Here is a 20932-nt window from a genome sequence, read left to right as displayed (position 1 = left end):
AGGATAAATTAATGGATCCAAATAAATTCGTAATGTGATCCAGTCCATTTGCTTTGCTTAAGTCACTTGGTACATTTCTTATGGCAGTCTTCGTTTGAAAAGATTTTAAAAGTCCTTATTTGTTTTTACAAGGTTGTCGCGGATCTTACAAATTTATAATAGTGGTATTAAATTTGCGTTGTACGAATATAAATTTTTAAAACAACTTTATCGCTTAGTATTCAGAAAATAAAGCTATCATCTGAAAAGTTACATCTGCAAATTATCAGGCTATCCTGACATAAAAATCCAAAACTTTGACCCGTATTGATTATGCTTAATTTTTAAAAAGTTAGGAAAAGTAAATACGAAATCACTCGTTTAGTTGTTCATTTTGGGTTGATTATTGAAAAGGCGTATTTTTACTGAGTCCATTTTCTTAAACATGCATTTTATGTGGTATCCATTTTCTTAGACACGCATTTTGAGCTGTGTTTATTTTCTCAAACACCTTTTTTGAGCTGTTAGTTCATTTCACTAAACGCGCCTTTTGAACTGTGTATATGTCCTTCAACACACTTTTTGAGCTGTTTCCATTAAACACGAATTTTAAGCTATCTCCAGTTCCTATCCAGCTCCTATCAAGTTCATGGAGGGCAACGTTTACTATCACTTCAATATTATAAAAAATTTCCCGTTTAACTGAGAGAAGTTTACCTGTACGAATCCATCGTCTTCGTTTTTCGTGTTTTTGAAGAAAGAAACATAAGAATTAAAGTTTGTCTATGTACTTTGATTTTAGATTATTATAGCCTCATTCGAGAAAATAATAAGATGAACTTATAAATTTTTATTTAAAATGATGAAAAACTTACGGAAGCTGAATCTATAACCTCCTGAGGGAATATATCCACTCCTGGACTGTCAGTCTTGATGTCATATGTCCTCCCCAACAACATGGGTAAGACATAAAAATACATTAACGTCATGATTTCTGAAAACGAAAAGTATGTACACATCATTTGAAGTATCATTTTGTTTCATTTTATAACCGTCGTTGAACAGCTGACCCGATTTGGTGTTAACGACTTTCAATGTTCATCTCAGTACCCTTGTAATTTTAAACCCAATCCAGAAGACAAGGAAACTCCTGGATCAAGTATTGGAAGAAATTTGCCTTCGTATAGGACTTTTTGAGACAACTGACCCGCATTTGCATTACATGGAGAATATGCCACGATAACCTCCCACGGTTAGGCTGGCGGCAAGGGAACTGTAACCCATGATCCGTCTACCACTGAGAATATTTTACTTCAGCACGTTAGTCGGTGCGAGCCGGGTTCCAAATTCGTATTAACCAGGCATCGCTGGGTTTCGAACCCGGTTTACCTCATTGGAAGACGAGCACTCTATCCCCTAAGCCACCACGGCTCTTGAAGTATCATTTATAATTAAGCATTCATTCGATAGCCCAGTTACATAACTCTCCAGCAACGTCTGTAGATAACATAGGGGAACAATGTCTTAAAAACTTTCGTATCGGTGATTTCAAATGTGCAATCGGTATTTCTCTCCAAGCTACAGTTTTTTTTATAAATGATATTTTTAATCTATTCTTTGACGAAACAAGATTAAAAAAGTTAGATATAATAAGGGGTCACATAAACTTCTAAGGGAGTTTAGGCTCTTCATCAGAATTAAAAATTCCATAGGAACTCATGCTCGGAAACGTCCACTTTTTTTAAATATATCATTAAACTGTTGCCTCAAAAGTAGGCAACTAACATAGGTATTTAGAAATAGTCAAAAGAACTTATACTATATTAAAATATGAACTGAATGATCGAAATTGGTAATTAAAAGCTTTAAATTTCGGTACTTAATAATTTTTATCAATATTTGTGTTAAATTTTTTTGATTAGCTACCGTCAAAGTTAGAATTAAAGCAATGATTGCGAACTCAGTTTAAATATATTTCATTCATAAAATATTTTCAAGGCATATAATGTATTTCTTAAAAATTCTATTTTGAAAGTTAATATTTTAAATAAAAACATAATTTATAAAAAAAAAGTCATTTTTGTCTGTTAAGAAAACTAAATTTGATTTTCGAAACACAGAAAAATGTAAGAAGTCAAACCAACTAGTATTACTTTAAAGAAATAATGAGCGTACTCTCCGACATTCGACTAGAAGTCATTCGATTAGACTTTAATTCTTTAAAAAAACATAGTAATTTTTACATTTTTTTGTAACTATATTGTCTATATAAGGTGAGCGCAATATCAACTATCAGAAATTTATTTTTGAAGTTTAACTGTATAACGGAATGGTATTGTTTAAAAAGAATTCATTGAATTTCTACTCATATAAAGTATTATGTTTGTACTTTAATATAATACTTTTGATAATCAGTTATAACTAGTTATAACCAGTTATAATTAATTTTAATTAATCTTTTTGTTACTTCGGTTTGCTTCTAAGAATTTGAGGAAAAATTCCTCATTAACAGAAATAATTTTCGAAAAATGACGCCCAATCCACGTGCTCGAAAACTTAACTTTTTTTTTAGATTTAGTAGTTCTGTGATCTGCATAATTTTTTGAAGTTCATATTAGCTTAGTATATAAAATAATAAGTCAAGAACATGCATGAACAGGTATGTGTACCTTCGTATGTATAGCTGAACTTATGACAGTGTAGTAAACAAGTGAAATTTCATTGTAATATGAGTATTTACTTATATCTACTTAGAAATATTTTTAGGGATCTTTTAGTTAATTGTTTTTTTTTGTTAAGATATGTACTTATATTTAATAACTTTAACTGCTTATATTTTTTATTTTCTTCATAATTTTGAAATTTTACCCCCAAGAATGAGATGTCTTTTGAAATTAATGTTAGATTGCTTCAAAAATCATTTATTTTGCATCGTTTGCATAATATAAATAGTTTTGAAACTTGCAGTATTGTATTGTACTGAGATTGTACATTGAAATTTAATTTTGTTTCTAAATAATTATTAAATATATTCATTATTTTATTTAAATTGACAATAATAAAACAATATGCATATTTGTTTTTACTTAAGGTGATTTAACATCTGAAATATGTATATTTTTTGATTTAGTTAAAACCAGAGGTACACGCATGTGTAACTAAAATTATCAGCCACCTGGCAGTAAAATTCATATTTTGTTTGTGACTTATGGTGGTAAAACAGAAATTTGGAGCTGTTAAATATCTTTTTGAAATACTTTTTTCTACTTCAGTAGTGAAGAGGTTAATTATATTTAATTATAATAATTTAAATTGCTCAATAATTTGAAAATAGGTATAAAAATGCTTACCAACTACATTATTAATTTAAAGCTTAGTTATGTAAAACCTAATTACTCAAAAATTATTTAATCTTCATAACCGCAAAGATAAATTAAGATTTCATCAAATTCATCGATAAATTAGGATCAAACTCATCTATAAATTACGATTTATAGTAAATAAGATTCTGATATGGGATACACATTTTAATTAATTTAAATTGGACACTACAATATAATTTATGCTTTACAAAAGATAAATTTCATCGTAGTTTTTAAAAAAATTATCATTTATTTTGTGACTATAATTCTGTTAAAAATCATTTGTAACACATTCATTAAAATTACAACAAAATTAAATTATAATTCAACAAAAATTAATTCATCTAGTTTTTCAACTAATATTAATATAATAAACAAGGAAAAGGTTTTTATTTTTCCAAAAAGTATTAAATTTTTAATTTTTAAGTCTGTAGTTGAAAATTTAATCTTAATTTTTTAAGCATCAATCATTAAAAATATGCTTAAATTATAATAAATTTAAAAAAAATAAAAATAAAAAAATACACCTTACATTTTATAGATATGCCCCCTGCCAAAAGAACCATGGAAGGACGGGGAGAAGTTTTTTGAAGAAAACTACCTCAAATACCGCCACACAATTGAAGGTAAAGGTATTATAAATCCTGTGGGAAAATGACATTTGGTAATGTTATCTAATTTGATAAGAATTAAATTACAATCCTATAAGTGAAAAAAAGTATTAGATATTGAATAGTAAGAAATAAGTTGAAAGTGGAAGAAAGTTAAATGATAAAATTTATTTTAATTATTATACTGTCGGAAACTTATCTCTTTATTGAAATAGTTTTTCTGTAATGAGCGTTTCCTTTGAATTAAACACATATTTTGAAAAGCAACAGTTTATTTGGTTTATTGATAATTTTAATGCATTTTGTTCTTTTTTGCTATTTAATATGCCCTACGGATTTCTGCCATGTATATTAAGTTCTACTATAAACAGAGAAATTAAAATCTATAATATATCTTTAATAAATTTTTTCTTTCGAGTAAAAAGAAAAAATTCCGGATCAAATTACGATACAAAGCAGAACTTTGGGAGCATCATTAGTAATACTCATTTTACAGTAAAATCCATTTTTACCATAAAATATTATACCGTAATTTTTATAGAAATATTTATTTAATTCGATTGGTTCAGTTATTTTACTATCATCATAACGGTAAAAATTACGATATATCAGATTTTTTGTTCCATTACATGTTCTGGTAAAAACATATTTTACAGTAAAAAGTATCTACACCCTGAGTACCGGAACTTTAAACCGCAATTTACGGAATTTTTTACAGTGAAATGGTGCTTGCCACCCATATAATTTTTAATTCATTAAAAATTTAAATAAGTTTAAGAACAATGAAAATGGTAATCTTTTAAAATATTTAAAATAAAATCGTCATTTACTTTGCAAAATGTTCTTTTGCCTTCATTGAGACCCGACATCCTTGAAGAATTAACATCTCAGCATTTTATAGAACTAAAATAAAACAAACAATTGAACTATTACAAAGGACTTCATAAATTCTATTAATAATAATAAAAGAAAACGATTTACTTATCAATCTAGCCAGCTTTTTTGCACTAGCGTGGCGCTGAAACCATTCTTGCCTATGTTCCCATTTTTACGGGCATTGAAAAAAAAGAAGGAAAAAAAACGTCATCTTTTTATTGTTGAAATCTAATATTAGAGTGAAAACTCTTTATATATTTCTCTGCGGTAGACTAATTCCGCAGATACGGCGAAATAGACAAAAAGTATAAATAGCATTAAGGGGTCCAAGCTTTCAACCGCTCTAACTGCTATTGGAACCAAATTTTTCATATTGTGGCTACTCCCTATAATTTGAGACCTGAAAATTCAAATTCTTTAAGAAAAAAAAAATAATATTTATTCAGAGAAAGTACGTTTTCGTGTTCGATTTTGTAATTTAAAATATCATTTTCACTAATCAATTAACATATTTACATATGCTAATATCTAAAGCATATTTGGGATTAGTTCTTTGAACCTTTAGGAATGAGTCATGAAAATTCGATTATTGGATCAATGTATGTATTATAAAGTAGTAAGAACCACAAAATTTTATCCAGTTACTAAATTTTTTGTGGTGGTATATCTACTCTCAGCTTTTCTTATATAAAGCTTTTCTACCGTTCCAGTCGTACATCTACTCTCATCTCTTCTTCTATTTAAACTTTTTTTACCTTTTGATTCGTAATTCTACTCTCTGCCCCTATAATAAAGTGTCAAAGTGACCTTAAAGTATAGAACAATAGGGTTAAATCTGCATGAACTAAGTACAACAACAATAGATTAAAAATAAAACTCAAAAATAGATCCTTCGAAATGGGTAAAACAAATTGGGTCAAAAATTCCTCAGATATTTTTTTTAATAGTCATAGTTTTCCATGGGATAGCTTTTTTTTCTTAAAAATCTTTTCATTATTTATGCGGAAAATCAGTTGAATAAAGATGATAAAAATCCAAATATTTTATTAATTTTAGGGATTTATTCACATGTTTTTTTAATAAGTACTCACACTTTTTTCCCTTCAAGTTAATCTAATTTCCAACAAGCTTTAAGTTCTCAGTCCTAAACAAATACTAAATGTCACAAATTTATGCGAAAAAAATATGATGTAACATTAGCAAGCCTATTCTTTGAACAAGTGATAAATTTAAAAGGTGGGACAAATAATTTATAAGGTTATAGTAAATTTTATAGGTTTTAATTTGATGTCAATTTTAGGAATTCAGTTGGCCATTTGAGACTCATAAAGGGTATAATTTCATTTTTGAAAATCAGTAGCGAAATAAACTGGCTATAAAAAAAATAGTACTAGCAAAATCAGGGTTCATACAAGAATTTTTTCATTCGCGCAAAATGTAGTATAGCACCGCAGAGTATTCGACATAATCATTGCTGTATGACTTATTGCAATAAACGATCATTAATTGGTAAATATTAAATATATATACATTCGTAAGAAAGTTTAAATACTCAAATGGTGATTCTGAATACGTTGGTGGTTGTATCGGATTTAAAATTACGAAGTTTTTAAAATGGTTGGGAAATTGCCGTGCCGGAAGTAAAGCAACTAGTAATTACAACAGCCGGGAAAACGTTTAGAAAATAACATTTGCGACGGCATAGTCGTGAAATGAGCGCATCAAAAAGTGATTAACCAAATTCGAACTTCGGATATTGCAATATCGTCTTAAAAATACCGAAGTTTGAAAAATCGTGTGGATATCGCCGAAAAAATTATAAATAACTATAGAAAAAAAAAATTCAGAGAACGAGGAGAATTTATGATGGGATCTTCGTTGAGAAGTAGCGTCCAGAAATAATAACTCAGATCTGAAATTCGCGTGTCATAATAACATCGAATTAAAAATATCGAAATTTAAAAAATTACGTGAAATAAGACGGAAAAGCAATCGAAAACCCAGGTCATGAGAAGTTACTAGCAATTTTGGCTTCTGCATTTGTCTGTAACAAGGATTCACTTTTTTTAACTAGTTATTTGTTACTTGCTAGTCCACGAATTCGTGCCCTGGATACAGGTATTTAGTCAACGAAAACTTTTGTTCGATAGTAATTAGTTAAGGCATTTTATTTACCCGTTTTTTTTTCTACCAGACTGCAATTTTTTTTATATATATAGCTACGCTATTTTAGACAAGTGGCACCATTTTTATGTGCCATATTAGCCTCAGAATTATTTCATAGTCTTAGATTATAAAATAAATAATATTGCCAAAAAAGCAGCTATTGGAAATGTATAAATACCTTTATATAACCTTTTGCTATAACCTTTTGACGCAGAATTTTTATTAAATATATTTGTCCTATTTTGTTATTATTTTGCCTTGATGTTGGTAAAAATATTTTATTTAAATTCATTGCATTTTAATAATTTATGGTTATGACATACAGCATGAAACATTGATGGCATTTTCTACGCTAAAGGAAAAATCTTCCAAACACGGCTCACTTCCAAACAATAACTTTTCAAATTTGCACTTATTTGCAACGATTTAGATCTAAGAAAAAGTTATTAAGCAATAAAATTTCTTTAATTTACAAAATCAATTATTGCTAAATTTTTTAACTTGAATGAAAAAAAAATCAAACTGCTTTTTTTATACAAATATAATTCCGATAATCTAACAGATGTTTCTAGTAACTATTAAACAGTTTTTCATTATTAAACAATACCAAATATATATTTTTGGTTGCAATTAGAGCGTCAGAAAAAAGAATATGTCAAAGGGACACCGATGTCAAATTAACATTAAGTGGTCCATTTTCTAACCAAATAATAATTATCAGTGATATGATGTAATATGAAGACTTAATAGTTACTTTTATGTGATCGACGTCAATCTGACGCACTTAATAGAAACTTATTTCATAGTCTGATCAAAGAAAATGCCTGTTTGCATCAAATGAAGCAGTTGTAATGTTTGCGAGAAATCTTAAAAAGTCAGCTATAAGTTCCCTATAAGTTACTCAGCTATAAGCTCACAGTCATATGCAAATTGTATACTTTATCTAGAAATGAAACACAAGTTGCAAAGATTTAAATTCTGAGTTGATGTTTCGAATGTTACTTATACGCAGAGTAAGAATTGCAAAGATTGAAAAAAATGCTTAAATCCCTTTGATCAGCAATGTGAATTCTTTGACAATCAACCAGATAAGAAGGAAGATGAATCAGAAATAAGAAAAAAGTTTTATTTGTGAAAAATAAACCTAATACATCATAAACAAACTTTTGAAAGTTTAGCAAAATGGTTTCGGATGCATGGTGTAAATCCAATATATTAGCAGCTACTTTCTATGTCAGCAACAATTACAATCTGATGAACAACGTAATACATACTAAGAACAGATGTAAATAGGTTTTACTTGTTTTTGTATAAATCAGTCATAGTAAATATCTGAAATGAGAAATAAATTTATCGAAAACAATTTGCCGTGGTCATACATATTTACATAGTTAAATACAATTCAAGATCATTTTTATAAGCCTAAATTTTTGTGTTAAGCAAACATATTGTAAATATAATTTTCATGAGAAGAAGATTTTTTTTTGTAAATACTAGATTAAAACAATAGATTTTATTCAAAGTTGCAAAGGCTATTTAAAAAACGTTTGTTAAGTTATACCGCTCATTGTTTTCCTATGCATTGTTATTATCTCGAATATTTTATTTTATTTACCCTTTCTCCGTAAGGGGTGAAAAAAATTAAGCTGTCAATAAATCTATAATGAAAAACACAACGAAACCATGCTCAAAACTGAAAGACATATACCAGAACAATTAATAAAGATAAAATAATTCTTATATTTTGTTTTCCTTGCGGGTAGTTTTACGTTATTATATTAAGAAAAACTTTCATTAAGAAAAACATGCAAGTTCATTATTTAATTATTTTTACCTTTTGTTTATTCACAAAATTAAGTTTTGATCAAATTTAGCACTTTCATAACATGTATTTCCCTCTTGTAAGCATCTGGACTCCGATAATTTCGAGCTGTGCAAAGAAAAATCCCAATATCTGAGATTTTAAATGTTGAAACTTTATTTTGTTGTAAACTTGAAAATGTCAGTTACATTTTATTCCCAAAATTCCACAAATATATAAAAATTAAAAAGCGAGTAAATTAATTTTTACCATATTCTCTTTTAGAAATCTCAATTAAAATACAAATCATAATAGAGGTATTTTTGCCTCATTAGTGATTTTGATCATGGATACCTTTTTATCCCTTGATCAAATACAAATATGTAACTTGCAAACTTGATATACAAATACAAATATGTGAATACAAATATGTAATACAAATATGTGAATATGCAAACTTGATTCAATTCATTCAACTCTATCTAAAATTATAAGTTCCTAGCGCTGATTATGGAACATTCTGTATATTATGAGTATTTAGTCATCATAAAGTAACCTTTTTTCTTAAATTTATTCTAGTTTTTAAATATTGAAAATCCTTGTAGTCAAATTACAAGTGTTCGGCAAGGTGTCATCTTTTAGAAAATTTTAACTACAGATCTTTATAAAATTACTTATAATGTTTTTTTTATTTTATTTTATTTTATTTTATTTTATTTTGTAACCGTCGTTGATCAGCCGACCCAATTTTGGGTTTACAACTACTAATGTTCATCTCCGTAGCCTTGTAATTTTGAATCCAATCCAGAAGACAAGGGAACTCCTGGACCAAGTATTGAGAGAAATTTGCCTTCATGAAGGACTTTTTGATGGAACTAATTGCATTTACGTTGAATGGAGAGGAAAACCACGAAAACCATCCATAGTTAGCCTAACGACAAGGGTATTCGAACCCATGATCCGTCTATCATTGAGGATCTTTCACGTTAGCACTGTGGTCGGTGCAAGTCGGATGCGGATTTCGTATCAACCAGTAATCGCGGGTATTCGAACCCGGTTCACCTCATTGGAAAGCGAACACTCTATCCTTGAGCCATCACGGCTCTTCTTACAATGTTTGTCAATTTTTGTAGATGTTCAATTTACGGTTCACAATATCTCAAAACTCATTAAATGAAAAAGAAATAAGACTCACTAAAGCAACACAAATGAAAAATCCGAGAAAGAAACCGGCCAAAATGTCATCCCAGTGATGCATGTGGTCGGCGAGTCTGGTAAGAGTTATGTATCCTGTTGGCATCAACAACATCCATAATATCAATGGCTTTGCCAATACACTGTATCTGGTGAAAGTTACTTTTTTATGAAGATAAAACTGAAAAAAAAGGAATATAGTAGAGTATAACACTTCATTCAATCATTTAAGTTAAAATCATCCAAATTCAATACTTGCCACTATATAGAACATTGAATAAGTTGTAAGAGCTGCATGACCTGAAGGAAAGGATTCTCTGAAATAATATTTTAAAAAATAAGTACATATTTTACAAACTGAGAGAAATATTTTTGAAAAAATAAGTACATAGACGCATAAAGGTTCACAAAAAAAATAATTTACATGCAGTTATAAATGTTGTCATATAAAATCTACGCTATAAATTTAAGATATTCGACCGACTTCGATACAATTTTTTTTAAGTTGAATACGCATTGCTATAATTCAACTTGAAGGGAAAAACAATTCGATTTATGCCGTTATATATGTTGCAAAGGCATGATAAGAAAACGTTCCTTTGTACCTTGTACAAATTATATAACCAAATTGCCTGAATTTGAATTGATTGAGCAACCTTAATGTGGTGTAATTTGAACTATTTTATCATACACCATTTATCCTCCTTTAAGTTGATTGCACATTGCTATAATTCAACTTGAAGGGGAAAACAATTCGGTTTATGCCGTTATATATGTTTCAAAAACATGATAAGGAAACGTTCCTTTGTACCTTGTACAAATTATATAACCAAATTGCCTGAATTTTGAAATTTGAATTGATTGAACAACCTTAATGTGGTGTAAATTGAACTATATTATCAAACACGCTAATCCTTATTTAAGTTAATTACACTTTACTATAACTCAACTTGAAGAGAAAAACGATTTGGTTCATGTAGTTATATGTCTTGCAAAGACATTATCAGAAAACGTTATTTCGCACCTTGCCCTAATTATGTAACCAAGCGAAAAATAATAAGATGAGACAACAACAACAAAAAATATATTTATAATTATTTTAAGATATCTTACCGAAAGTATTTCTCATCAAGTAAATTAGGATTGGTACACTTATACTCGGTAACATAATAATGAGGATTTGCTACAGAAGAGCAATTGAAATCAGGTTTGCAAAGGGCTAAAAAGTTTGGACGAGGTCTCCCTATAAATGATTTGATGAAATCATTAGACAGTTCTGACATAAGTAGACCAATGAAAAGTACACCTCCGAAGCTGTAGATTTCTTGAATCATGTGCGGAACTTTCCATCGAAAGAAATATATCTCATTCACTTCAATTTCCATAACTGTAAACTTTCTAACCACTTCCGTTAGACAGATCTGCAACACATGCATATATAAGAAAATTAAGAAGCGGAAAATAATTACCATTCAATACGTTATAAATTTACAAATATTAAATAAAAATAGTACCAAGATGCTGTTAATAAGAAATTCGAAATTTGGAATTGAATCAAAATTTGGAATAAGTAATTGTGTGATTTTAAAACTTATTTGTATACCTATTTTTTTTTTTTTTTTTTTTTTTTTTTTTTTTTTTTTTTTTTNTTTTTTTGCAAAAATTATGCAATCCGAAATTTTTATACTTTCGTACCCAACAATATTTTTTATTTATTAATTAATAATTGTGCAGGTAATATGTTTATTAAGTAACAACTAATTCATACAGTATTTTCGTGCTAAAACAGTTAATTTTTCGGCAAGATTACATACTAAACCTTGTAAAATCAAAAAAGTAAATAAGTCGAAAAAATATCTATTAGTTTTAACGAAGCACAAAAGCATATTATTTATAATTTTATATGAGAATTCAAACGAATACAAAAAATTGAAGAAGTAATTTACAACGTGAGAGTAAAACGCTCGTATAACAGAGTGAAAAATTAGTTTTGACAGACAATGCCTGGCTAAATCAAATATTTCATGCACAATTTTATATTAAATATTTAACCAGTTAAATAAAAATAGTAAAACTAACAAAGTAATTCTCAACGTGAGTGTGATACCACAATAGACATTACACATATATATTTCCTAGCTTTTAAAATTTCTTTAATTTCTTATACTTTTTTAAATCATTAGTAACCGAATTTTAATTAAATTAAACCAATTATTTAATTTTTCTTTCAGTTATATAAAATTGTAATAAATCTTTAGTAATCTTAATAAATCTTAAAATTATATCTTTTTATAAAAAAGAGTATATAAAATATTTTATTCTTTTCTTAACAGTCAATGTAACGGCTAACTTCCTATTTCAATACTAATGTAAGACTAATTAATTCACTGTCGCGACTAAATCAAAAACAAAAATCTATTTATAACTCTTTATTCTTTATTTCTTGCCACAAAAATGTCTCAGTTACATGATTTTACTAATTCTCATAGTCTTTTAGGCGATTCACTTTCGCCAAATTATTTTTAAATTTACTACTGATTATTTTGGGTTGGCTTTATTTTTGGATATGTAATCTTTCCATAATTCGCCAACCATGGATTTCTTCCCATGCTCCTAACTATTCGTTGGGAACAATTCATTTACGATGTTATTCATTTTTCTGAGATAAATATCTCTACTTGATATTCAAATTGAAGTGTATCTCACTCGGCTAAAAATATGCTTAATACTACAATGATGCTACCTGAACGAACCACAAAATTGGACTGATCTCCGCCTCCACAGTGAGCATAAAATATGCAACTAAATAAATGATATAACTGAGGGAAAAAACACATAATAAGAATAATTTTGACTTACAATGCCTAAAGGAACCAAAGTACAAAAACTCCAAAGGATAGCATTTGTAATGGTATTTTCTTTTTCAGGATACATTATGTTTTCATCATCACAGAAGAAACCTTGTCTAGTTGGTGTTGTACAATGCCAAACAATAGGCACTATCCCTCCACCTATGGAAAGAAATTAATCAAATTAGAGAACACAATTCTTGTTTACTAATATATCAGAATATTAATGTAAAAATTGTGGAATCCTAAATCCTTTTGGTTTTAACGCTTGCATCCGCGTTTTGAAATACAAGATAATATTCTTCCTCAAAAATCACTAATTTTATAAACAGAGTGCACAGAACGAAAAATTAACTTCCCTAAATGAACTTATCAACAAAACATCTAATGTCATGTGCTTTAAATTTTTTTATTATAGTTAATTTACAGAAGTATGCAGTCTACGTCATTATCAAAGTTCTTTTTTTTCTTTAACAGTCGCTGTTAAAAACCAGCAGAGAATTTTTATTAAACATATTTTTCATGCATTTTTCATTATTTTGTAAACATTTAGGTCAAAAATACGTGAAAATGTTATATTTAGCATTTTAATAATTTATAGTTATGAAATATAGCATAAAATACCGGTATTTTTTTCTGCGTAATCTTTCACACGCGGCTCACTTCCAAACAATAAATTTTTTTTTTAAAATGTGCATTTATTTGCAGCTGTTTGCACACCTAGAGAAACGGTTATTATCATTGAAATGTCTTTAATTTACGAAAACAATTGTTGATAAATTTTTTAATACCAATGAACTACTTTTTTTGGATTATATAATTTTGTAGAAATATAATTTAATAATCTAACAGATTATTTTTTTTAAAAATTACTGCACTGCTTTTTTTTTATAATTAAAAAATACTAAAATATACTTTTGATTGTAATTAGAACGTATCAGAAAAAAATATATATAAAAAGCACACCAGTATTGCATCTGCGTCAAAGAGTCAAGCAAGTTATTCTTCTAAGAACTAAATAAAACATTCAATCCTATTGTCATTATTGTTATTATTATTATTACAACAGAAGTATATATGAGGGAAATAAGGAAAATCATATTCGCGACTATCACGGTTATCATTAAAAAAATCGGTTCAACTTTAATATCGGTATCTTGAACCATATTACCTTGCGAAACTTTAATTAAGAATTTAATTGTGCCATATTACCGCCCAAGGAGAACTATATTGAGTGCTCAAATTTAAAAAGGGGAAATCAAAATTAAGGAAAGTTGCCCTAAATATCTAAATTAATGTACTAAAAATAAGAAAATTGCATATACTAAAATTTTCTGGTGGACTGAAAACATTTCCCAATTGTCCTTCATCAGGCCACTCCCAAAAATATCTTGGACTTTCTTGGATTCAGCTGAGAAGAAATCTACTCGTCTTCTCTGTTTGTCATCGACATGCTTAAAATCAACGGTTTATTCGACCTAGTCTGACGTAGTAATTATATTAATAACAATAGCTAGAAATCATTACTATATTAATTATAATAATTATAATTTCAAATTCATAGTAGTCATATTGGTCTATAAAGTGGAATAAGTTTTTTATGACGTTAAATTATTTTTATATCTTATTGGAAACAGTATCTAGATAAATTTCAATTGTAATTTTTAATATCCATAGTTATATGTAATAAGTATGAGGACTTACATATAAGAAGAAGTATACAGTCAACAAATACTTGAGGTGCAACGTTCCTTTTCTCTTTAATCTTTTCTTCCATTTTTTCTGTACCATTACTCATAGTTTATCTGTAATACAATATCATAAAAATGTAGGAAAAAACATCAATATAAACTTTAAAGATTACAAATATGTTTCACAAAAGTTTTTTAAACCATATTGGTTCGACTTAAATTTTCAGCGGTACCACTCAAAAAAACTTTATCCTCAATTAAAATTTTAGAGAAAAAAAAAATTTATTTTAAAAGTATTACACATAGCAAACAGCCAGATAATTTACTAATACGACAATTATTCTTCTTTAGTAAATCTGTCTAGACAAGACTTTATGTTCGATTGTTTGGAGTTTTACAACAACACATTTCCTTTATTTTCTTTATAAACGAAGAAATAAAAACCGAGACTATGTTTTGAAAATTCAAAACTTAAAACTCCTACCACCCGGTTGAACTTTTGGGACGTTTACAGAAGGTTCAGTTCCTAATGCCAACAATAAATTTACCAACAGGGGATGGAGCTTACGCCTCCCTGTAAGGTGATCCAGGTTCGATTCCCAGTGGTGGCTGGTTGATAAGAATTCTGCTCCCGGCTCAAACCGACCACAGTGCTGACGTAAAATATCCTCAGTGGTAAACAGATAATAAATTAGAATCCCCATGCCATCGTGCTACCCGTGGGAAGTTTTTCATGGTTTTCCACTTCATTGAACAAAAAAGTGGGTTAGTTGCATCAAAAACTTCTCCCCGAAGGCTAGTTAGTCCCAATGCTTGATCTGGGAGATTCCTTGTCTTCTGGGTTGAATTCAAACTTATAAGGCTACAGAGTCGTGCACTGATAGACGTAAACTGAGATTCGGGACGGCTGCTCAATGCCTGCTATAAAACAAAAACAAAAATCACTTATCCTACAGAATGTATCCCTACATAATCATTCTTGTCGCCAAAAGGATCGTTTCGCCGATAGCTTCTACCTTCAACACGATTACTTCCCCGACAGCTTATTTTATTTTATAACCGTCGTTGAACAGCCGACCCAATTTTGGGTTTACGACTAGTAATGTTCAACTCCGTAGACTTGTAATTTTGTATCCAATCCAGAAGACAAGAGAACTCCTGGATCAAGTATTGGGAGAAATTTGTCGTCATGGAGAACTTTTTGATAAAAACTAACCCACATTTGCATTACATGGAGAGGAAATCCACGAAAACCTCTGACGGTTAGCCTGACGGCAAGGGGACTCTAACCCATGATCCGTCTACCACTGAGAATATTTTACGTCAGCACTGTGATCAGTGCAAGCTGGGTGCGGAATTCGAATCGACCAGTCATCGCTGGAATTCGAACCCGGTTCACCTCATTGGAAGGGGAACGCTCTATCCCCTGAGCCACATCGCCTACACGATAATTTCTGCTACACAATTATTCGCCGACAGCTCATATCTCCGTAAACGATTGTTTCACCAACATCTCATTTCGCCCACACAACCGCTTCGATATAATGAAAAAATGCGTACTGTTTGTATAATAAACTATGTATAGTAAAGTATATATAAGGATGTAATTCATTTGCTTCAAGAAAAAAAATATGCGTTTTATTACTCATATTTTCGAAACACTTTATTTTTTTCCACCAATATATTGATGATGTTTTAACGATTATATACTTCATTATTCTAGTCAAATCAAATAGTTAATGTACCATTTGTTGATGTTGTTGTGGTCAGCTATTAAGGCAGAAGGAGTGCGATTGTTCTTGTTTTACAGTGGCGCCATCTATAGTCAAGAGTACGACTTCTTCCACAGCCATATGTCACACCCGTTTATAGGGCGGACCCATTCATTCATCCACAGATCGTAATTTTGACCTGAACCAGAGAACGATCAATCTCCATTTCAGTACCCCCAGAGCTATAATTTGTTATGGGCACATGGAGGACTTTGCGACCCGACAAATTTAACATGCACCAGTCACCATTTACTTCGGGCGGCTGGATTCGAACCCCCGTTCTCACAAACGTGACCCCAACGTCGGTGAAATTATCGGGATGGTAAAGAGTGCACCAAGTTTTAGCGACAACCGGGCGTTGGGACGTGAAAAGTCAAACATTTCGGGATCGGTAGAACCTGAAGACCTAAACTTGTTACCACAGCTTGCCCACAAGGTTCCAGACACTCACATACAAACAAACTCACTCTTCATATTATTACTAACAGTTTTCGGCAGCCAGCTCTTTCACCTTCACAAATTCGACAATTCATCGCTCCATAATGACCTCCTACCTTCAGCATTATTGCGCTGAATCTATGGCATTTTAAGAATTTCAAGTAAAAATCGGAGAGTCAGCATCAACCCTACATATATTATACTTATATGTATCAACCATACATATATGTCACTGTTTGTGCTTACAAGTAAGAAATAAAAAAAGAATTAGTCTGCGACCAAAACTTTCCTTTTCTTTTAACTTTAAATAAGTTTGATACACTATATCTCTAAATGCTTCATATGTAGAAATAATAGCCCTATATTTCTTTTAAAAAATACGAATACCGAAAGAAAAAAAAATACCAATAGCATAAATTCAAATTTTTCCAATAAAAGAAATTTAAGTTATTATTAAAAATGGTAAAAAATAATTATTATTTACCTGATACAACCTAACAATTTCAGCAATGTCTCATAGTTACAGACAAAACACCTTTCACTTGCAAAAATATCATATAAATTATGTTTTTGCAGATGTCCTTGCGAATAGTCTTAGATAACCCGAGAATTTAATAGTCGAGATAATGAAACGTAAAAATTTTGTAAAACGATAACACTGAAATAAATTTTATTCCAGAAAATAACTTTTTTAAACAACCATATCCCGATATCATAAAATAATTCCATCTATTTATTTATTTACTTCACAATGAAAAAAAAAAAAAGCTTATGCAATATCTTTTCTTATATTTTCTACAAATTTAAAATGTAAGAAAGAATTAAAAACGCTCATTTTATAACGTGAATCTGATAAGTTCATGAATTATAAGCTTTAGAGTTTCTATAACAACTAAGGAATCTAGTTCAATGGGCTTCTTCAGTTCGTTTTAAAAAATTTTACATTCTAAAAGAAAATGTCATGTTTCAGTCATATTTCAGAAGATATAAAGGAGAATAAATTAGTTTTAATTTATATTACTTGTTCGTTGTTCTCATCATTTGCAAAAGTCTAATTTCTTCTTTGGTGAATGTTTGCAATAATTTATTTGTTGATAATTAATTAATTTAATCAATTTGTTGTTAATAATTACTCTATCGAATGATAAAACAAAAATCCTTTAATAAATATATTCATTAAAATGGCCAGTATTTTATGCAACAGCTATTTACTATCGGGCCATATATATATGTAGAGAGAGATAGATCATAATACGTAATAAGGTTTTAAAAATACGTCACGACCTATATCTTGTATTCAATCACCGTTTAACTTTCTTTTCTTTATAAGTTTTATTTCTCCCACAAAAAATGAAAAAATGAAAGTAACTATTAAAAAAATGAAAGTAACTATTTATTTGCACGACTCATTTTAAAATAAAAAATACACAGGTGGAGGTTGAAACAGTATCGGCGATCGCATTTCCCATGCTTTCACCATTAGCGTGAGGAGAGTCTTAGAAGAAGGAAGTACGTTACTTTCTGTGTTAATTTGCAAATAGATTAAAATCTTTTAAGTTAGGAAACTATATGGAACTGAAAACTACATTAAATATAGTTCTAAAAGAAAGCGTTATGGAAATTTTAAAAAATATTTTTATTAATTAAATACAAAAAATATTAAGGAAAGGAAAAATATCGTGGTACATTCCTATGCAACCGAAAAGACGAGGAGAGGGAAGGGTCAAAAGCATGGAACTGGTCTTCTCCCCAGATGGCGTATTCGAGCGTTGCGATCCGCCTATTACATANAAAAATCTCATCCCTGTATAAAGGTCAACCAGTTTTATCCCAAGGAAATGATTTTTAGAGAAACTTCAGATGAAGGAATGAGGACTTCAATAATTTCGCTCCGCGGAAAATTAAATTCCTCATAAAATATTTTAACTTGTGCAAATAACAATTTCAGCGGAAATTAGCGGAAAAAATGGAAAAATCTGAGAAAAAGCGGAAATCCGCGAATCCGCGGAAGAATCTCATCCCTGTGGGTAACACGTTAATTATCTCATAAAACGAAAATATTCTCCATTAATGCGTTTCCCCGACTAAAAGCTGGGTACTCTAGTTCAGCAGTTCCCAAATGAGGTTCCGCCAGATAACACTCTAATAACCAGTGATTTGAAACCTCTAATTGAATTTAAATCCAATCTATAATTCCAAATTTATTTAATCTTACACCTATTCTATACTGAATTTGGTTCGAGCTGGGCGCGTTTTTAATGGGTAACACGTTAATTATCTCATAAAACGAAAAGATTCTGCATTAATGCGTTTCCCCGACTGAAACATGGGTACTTTAGTTCGGCAGTTCCCAAATGGGATTCCGTGGAAGATTTAAAGGAGTTCTGCTAGTTAACACTCTAATAACCAGGGATTTGAAACCTCTGATTAAATTTAAATCCAAGCTATAATTCCAAATTTATTTAATCTACACAGGCCTTAATGAAATTATTTCAAGTAAAATGTTTATGAAATAGAAATGGCATTTTTTAAAGGAAAATAAAAAAAATTCTAATAGCAATATATCGAACGAATTATGAAAAGAACAAGCATTTATAAAATATTACATTAGTAATTCTTATCACACTTTTCAAATCAAAATAACTAAAATCTTCAATAAAGAAATGTGTTTCCACAATAACCATTTCCCGTTTATAGCTTCTTTTTAGTTTTTATGTCAGAATTTAGCTTATTTAATCATTTTTAGCTTATATGTATACACCAGAAACAAATAACTAGATTATATAAAGCAATAGGATTTAACTGTAAAAATTTGACTGTCAGACATAAAACCTTGTTTAAAATCATTAATGATAAAGATGAAAAATCTCCATCCCTGTAATTAAACATAGTTTCTTACAGGTTAATACATTCACAAATACCGTAAGCATTATTTATTAAATTAAGGTTCTGCCGAAGAAACCTCGATTATTTAGGGTTCTGTAGTTGATAAAAATTTGGAAACGCTGATCTAGTTAATAATTATATTAAAAAATTTGTTCACTTTTACGGAAACATTATGAATATCCAAAAGATTAAACACCTAACTCTACACAGATTATCCATCCAGTTTTTTTTTTCCATAAACTAAAAATCTTAAAACATTACTCCACTTTTTATATATATTTTACATGTGTCATTTAATTTGGTACAGTGAGAAAAGGGGAAAAAATATCAACTTAAATAACTTATGTTTTAATGGTATGATCAAATTTTCACGTATTAAAGAATATTCTAAATGGCGCAAGTTGCTAACTATTATTAGTGAATTCTGTTGATATTGAACTACAGTTTAATTTAGTACTTTCTCCATATTTATTTTGGTTTGACAGAACTACTAGTCTGAAAGAATTTAGGACAGGTGAAGTCACTTTTTATCAAAATTTGGCGACTCTAAATAGATTTAACTCTAGCTCAATTTTAATAATAACAATAAATTTTCAAATTTTCTGGCTATACCTCCCCATAAACTTTCAAGAACATATGCACAATTACCTTTCTAAGAATAATAGAACTTATTAATTTAGAAGTTCTCAAACCTAATATGTTAAAAAAAATTTAATAAAATTAATTGCATTTTTTTAATTCCTTTCAACAATGAAATTTTAAAAATAATGCATGACATAGCGATGGAGACATGAAAGAATAGAGAAAAGAATTGTTAAAAAATCATCTTCCTTCTGCTTTATTTTATATATTTAGAACACTGAAATAAATGTATTTTGTGCATTGTGCTGAGATTGCTTAAAATAACTAAAATGCTTAATATCATCCACATTCTCAGCCATACACTTTTTGCAATTCATAAAAATTAAGGTAGAAAGAAATTTTGCTTCTTTCATCCAAACAATGCAAAAGATCAGTTTTTTTTATTTGTTATTATTATTAAAACTTCATTTCGGAGTTTACTAAAATTATTAAGCCAGTTCACAGAATAATAATTTAACAAAAATTACAAAAGTATCTAATAAAATCATTAGTTAGTAACAAATAAGTAATCCAAAATTCTAATTTTAGTAATATAAAATTGTTTTTAAAAATATACATTAACACCAATACCAGGAGTAAACTTTTAAAAACTACTTTTTAAGCTTTTATAAATATTTAATTTCTGCATAGAAAGTCCAATTTAACAAATCATTAACCCGTATGTG

The 20932-nt window shown here is 29.2% G+C and overlaps 2 protein-coding genes across 3 annotated transcripts in view; both read right to left on the bottom strand.

Moving 5' to 3' along the window:
- LOC107442673 (uncharacterized) overlaps positions 1-4010 on the bottom strand; it is a 44698-nt gene extending 40688 nt beyond the window's left edge. Inside the window, exons 1-2 of the mRNA XM_016056298.3 lie at positions 3874-4010; positions 855-973 (exon numbers count right to left, since the gene is read on the bottom strand). Of these exons, the coding sequence (XP_015911784.3) occupies positions 855-968 (114 nt within the window). The 5' untranslated portion in view covers positions 969-973; positions 3874-4010. The remainder of the gene's footprint in view (positions 1-854; positions 974-3873) is intronic.
- A 4089-nt stretch (positions 4011-8099) lies between these two features.
- Positions 8100-17344, bottom strand: LOC107442661 (putative phosphatidate phosphatase). 2 transcript variants are annotated; one of them, XM_043057887.2, is made up of 7 exons: positions 17224-17344; positions 14543-14643; positions 12849-13000; positions 11103-11410; positions 10249-10306; positions 9991-10170; positions 8100-8326 (listed from the first exon to the last, which is right to left on the bottom strand). In XM_043057887.2, the coding sequence occupies exons 2-7, from the start codon at positions 14634-14636 to the stop codon at positions 8291-8293; spliced, it is 828 nt and encodes a 275-aa protein (XP_042913821.1). In that variant the 5' UTR covers positions 14637-14643; positions 17224-17344; the 3' UTR covers positions 8100-8290. The 2 variants fall into 2 exon arrangements, with proteins under 2 accessions (XP_042913821.1, XP_071043217.1); XM_071187116.1 differs by having other exon boundaries at positions 14543-14646; positions 17224-17312.
- Between the last annotated feature and the right edge of the window lie 3588 nt (positions 17345-20932).

This window comes from Parasteatoda tepidariorum, chromosome 1, assembly GCF_043381705.1.
Source record: "Parasteatoda tepidariorum isolate YZ-2023 chromosome 1, CAS_Ptep_4.0, whole genome shotgun sequence".
NCBI classification, from domain to species: domain Eukaryota; kingdom Metazoa; phylum Arthropoda; class Arachnida; order Araneae; family Theridiidae; genus Parasteatoda; species Parasteatoda tepidariorum.
Note: the sequence above shows the minus strand (reverse complement) of the source record. Positions and strands in the feature narration are given on the sequence as shown.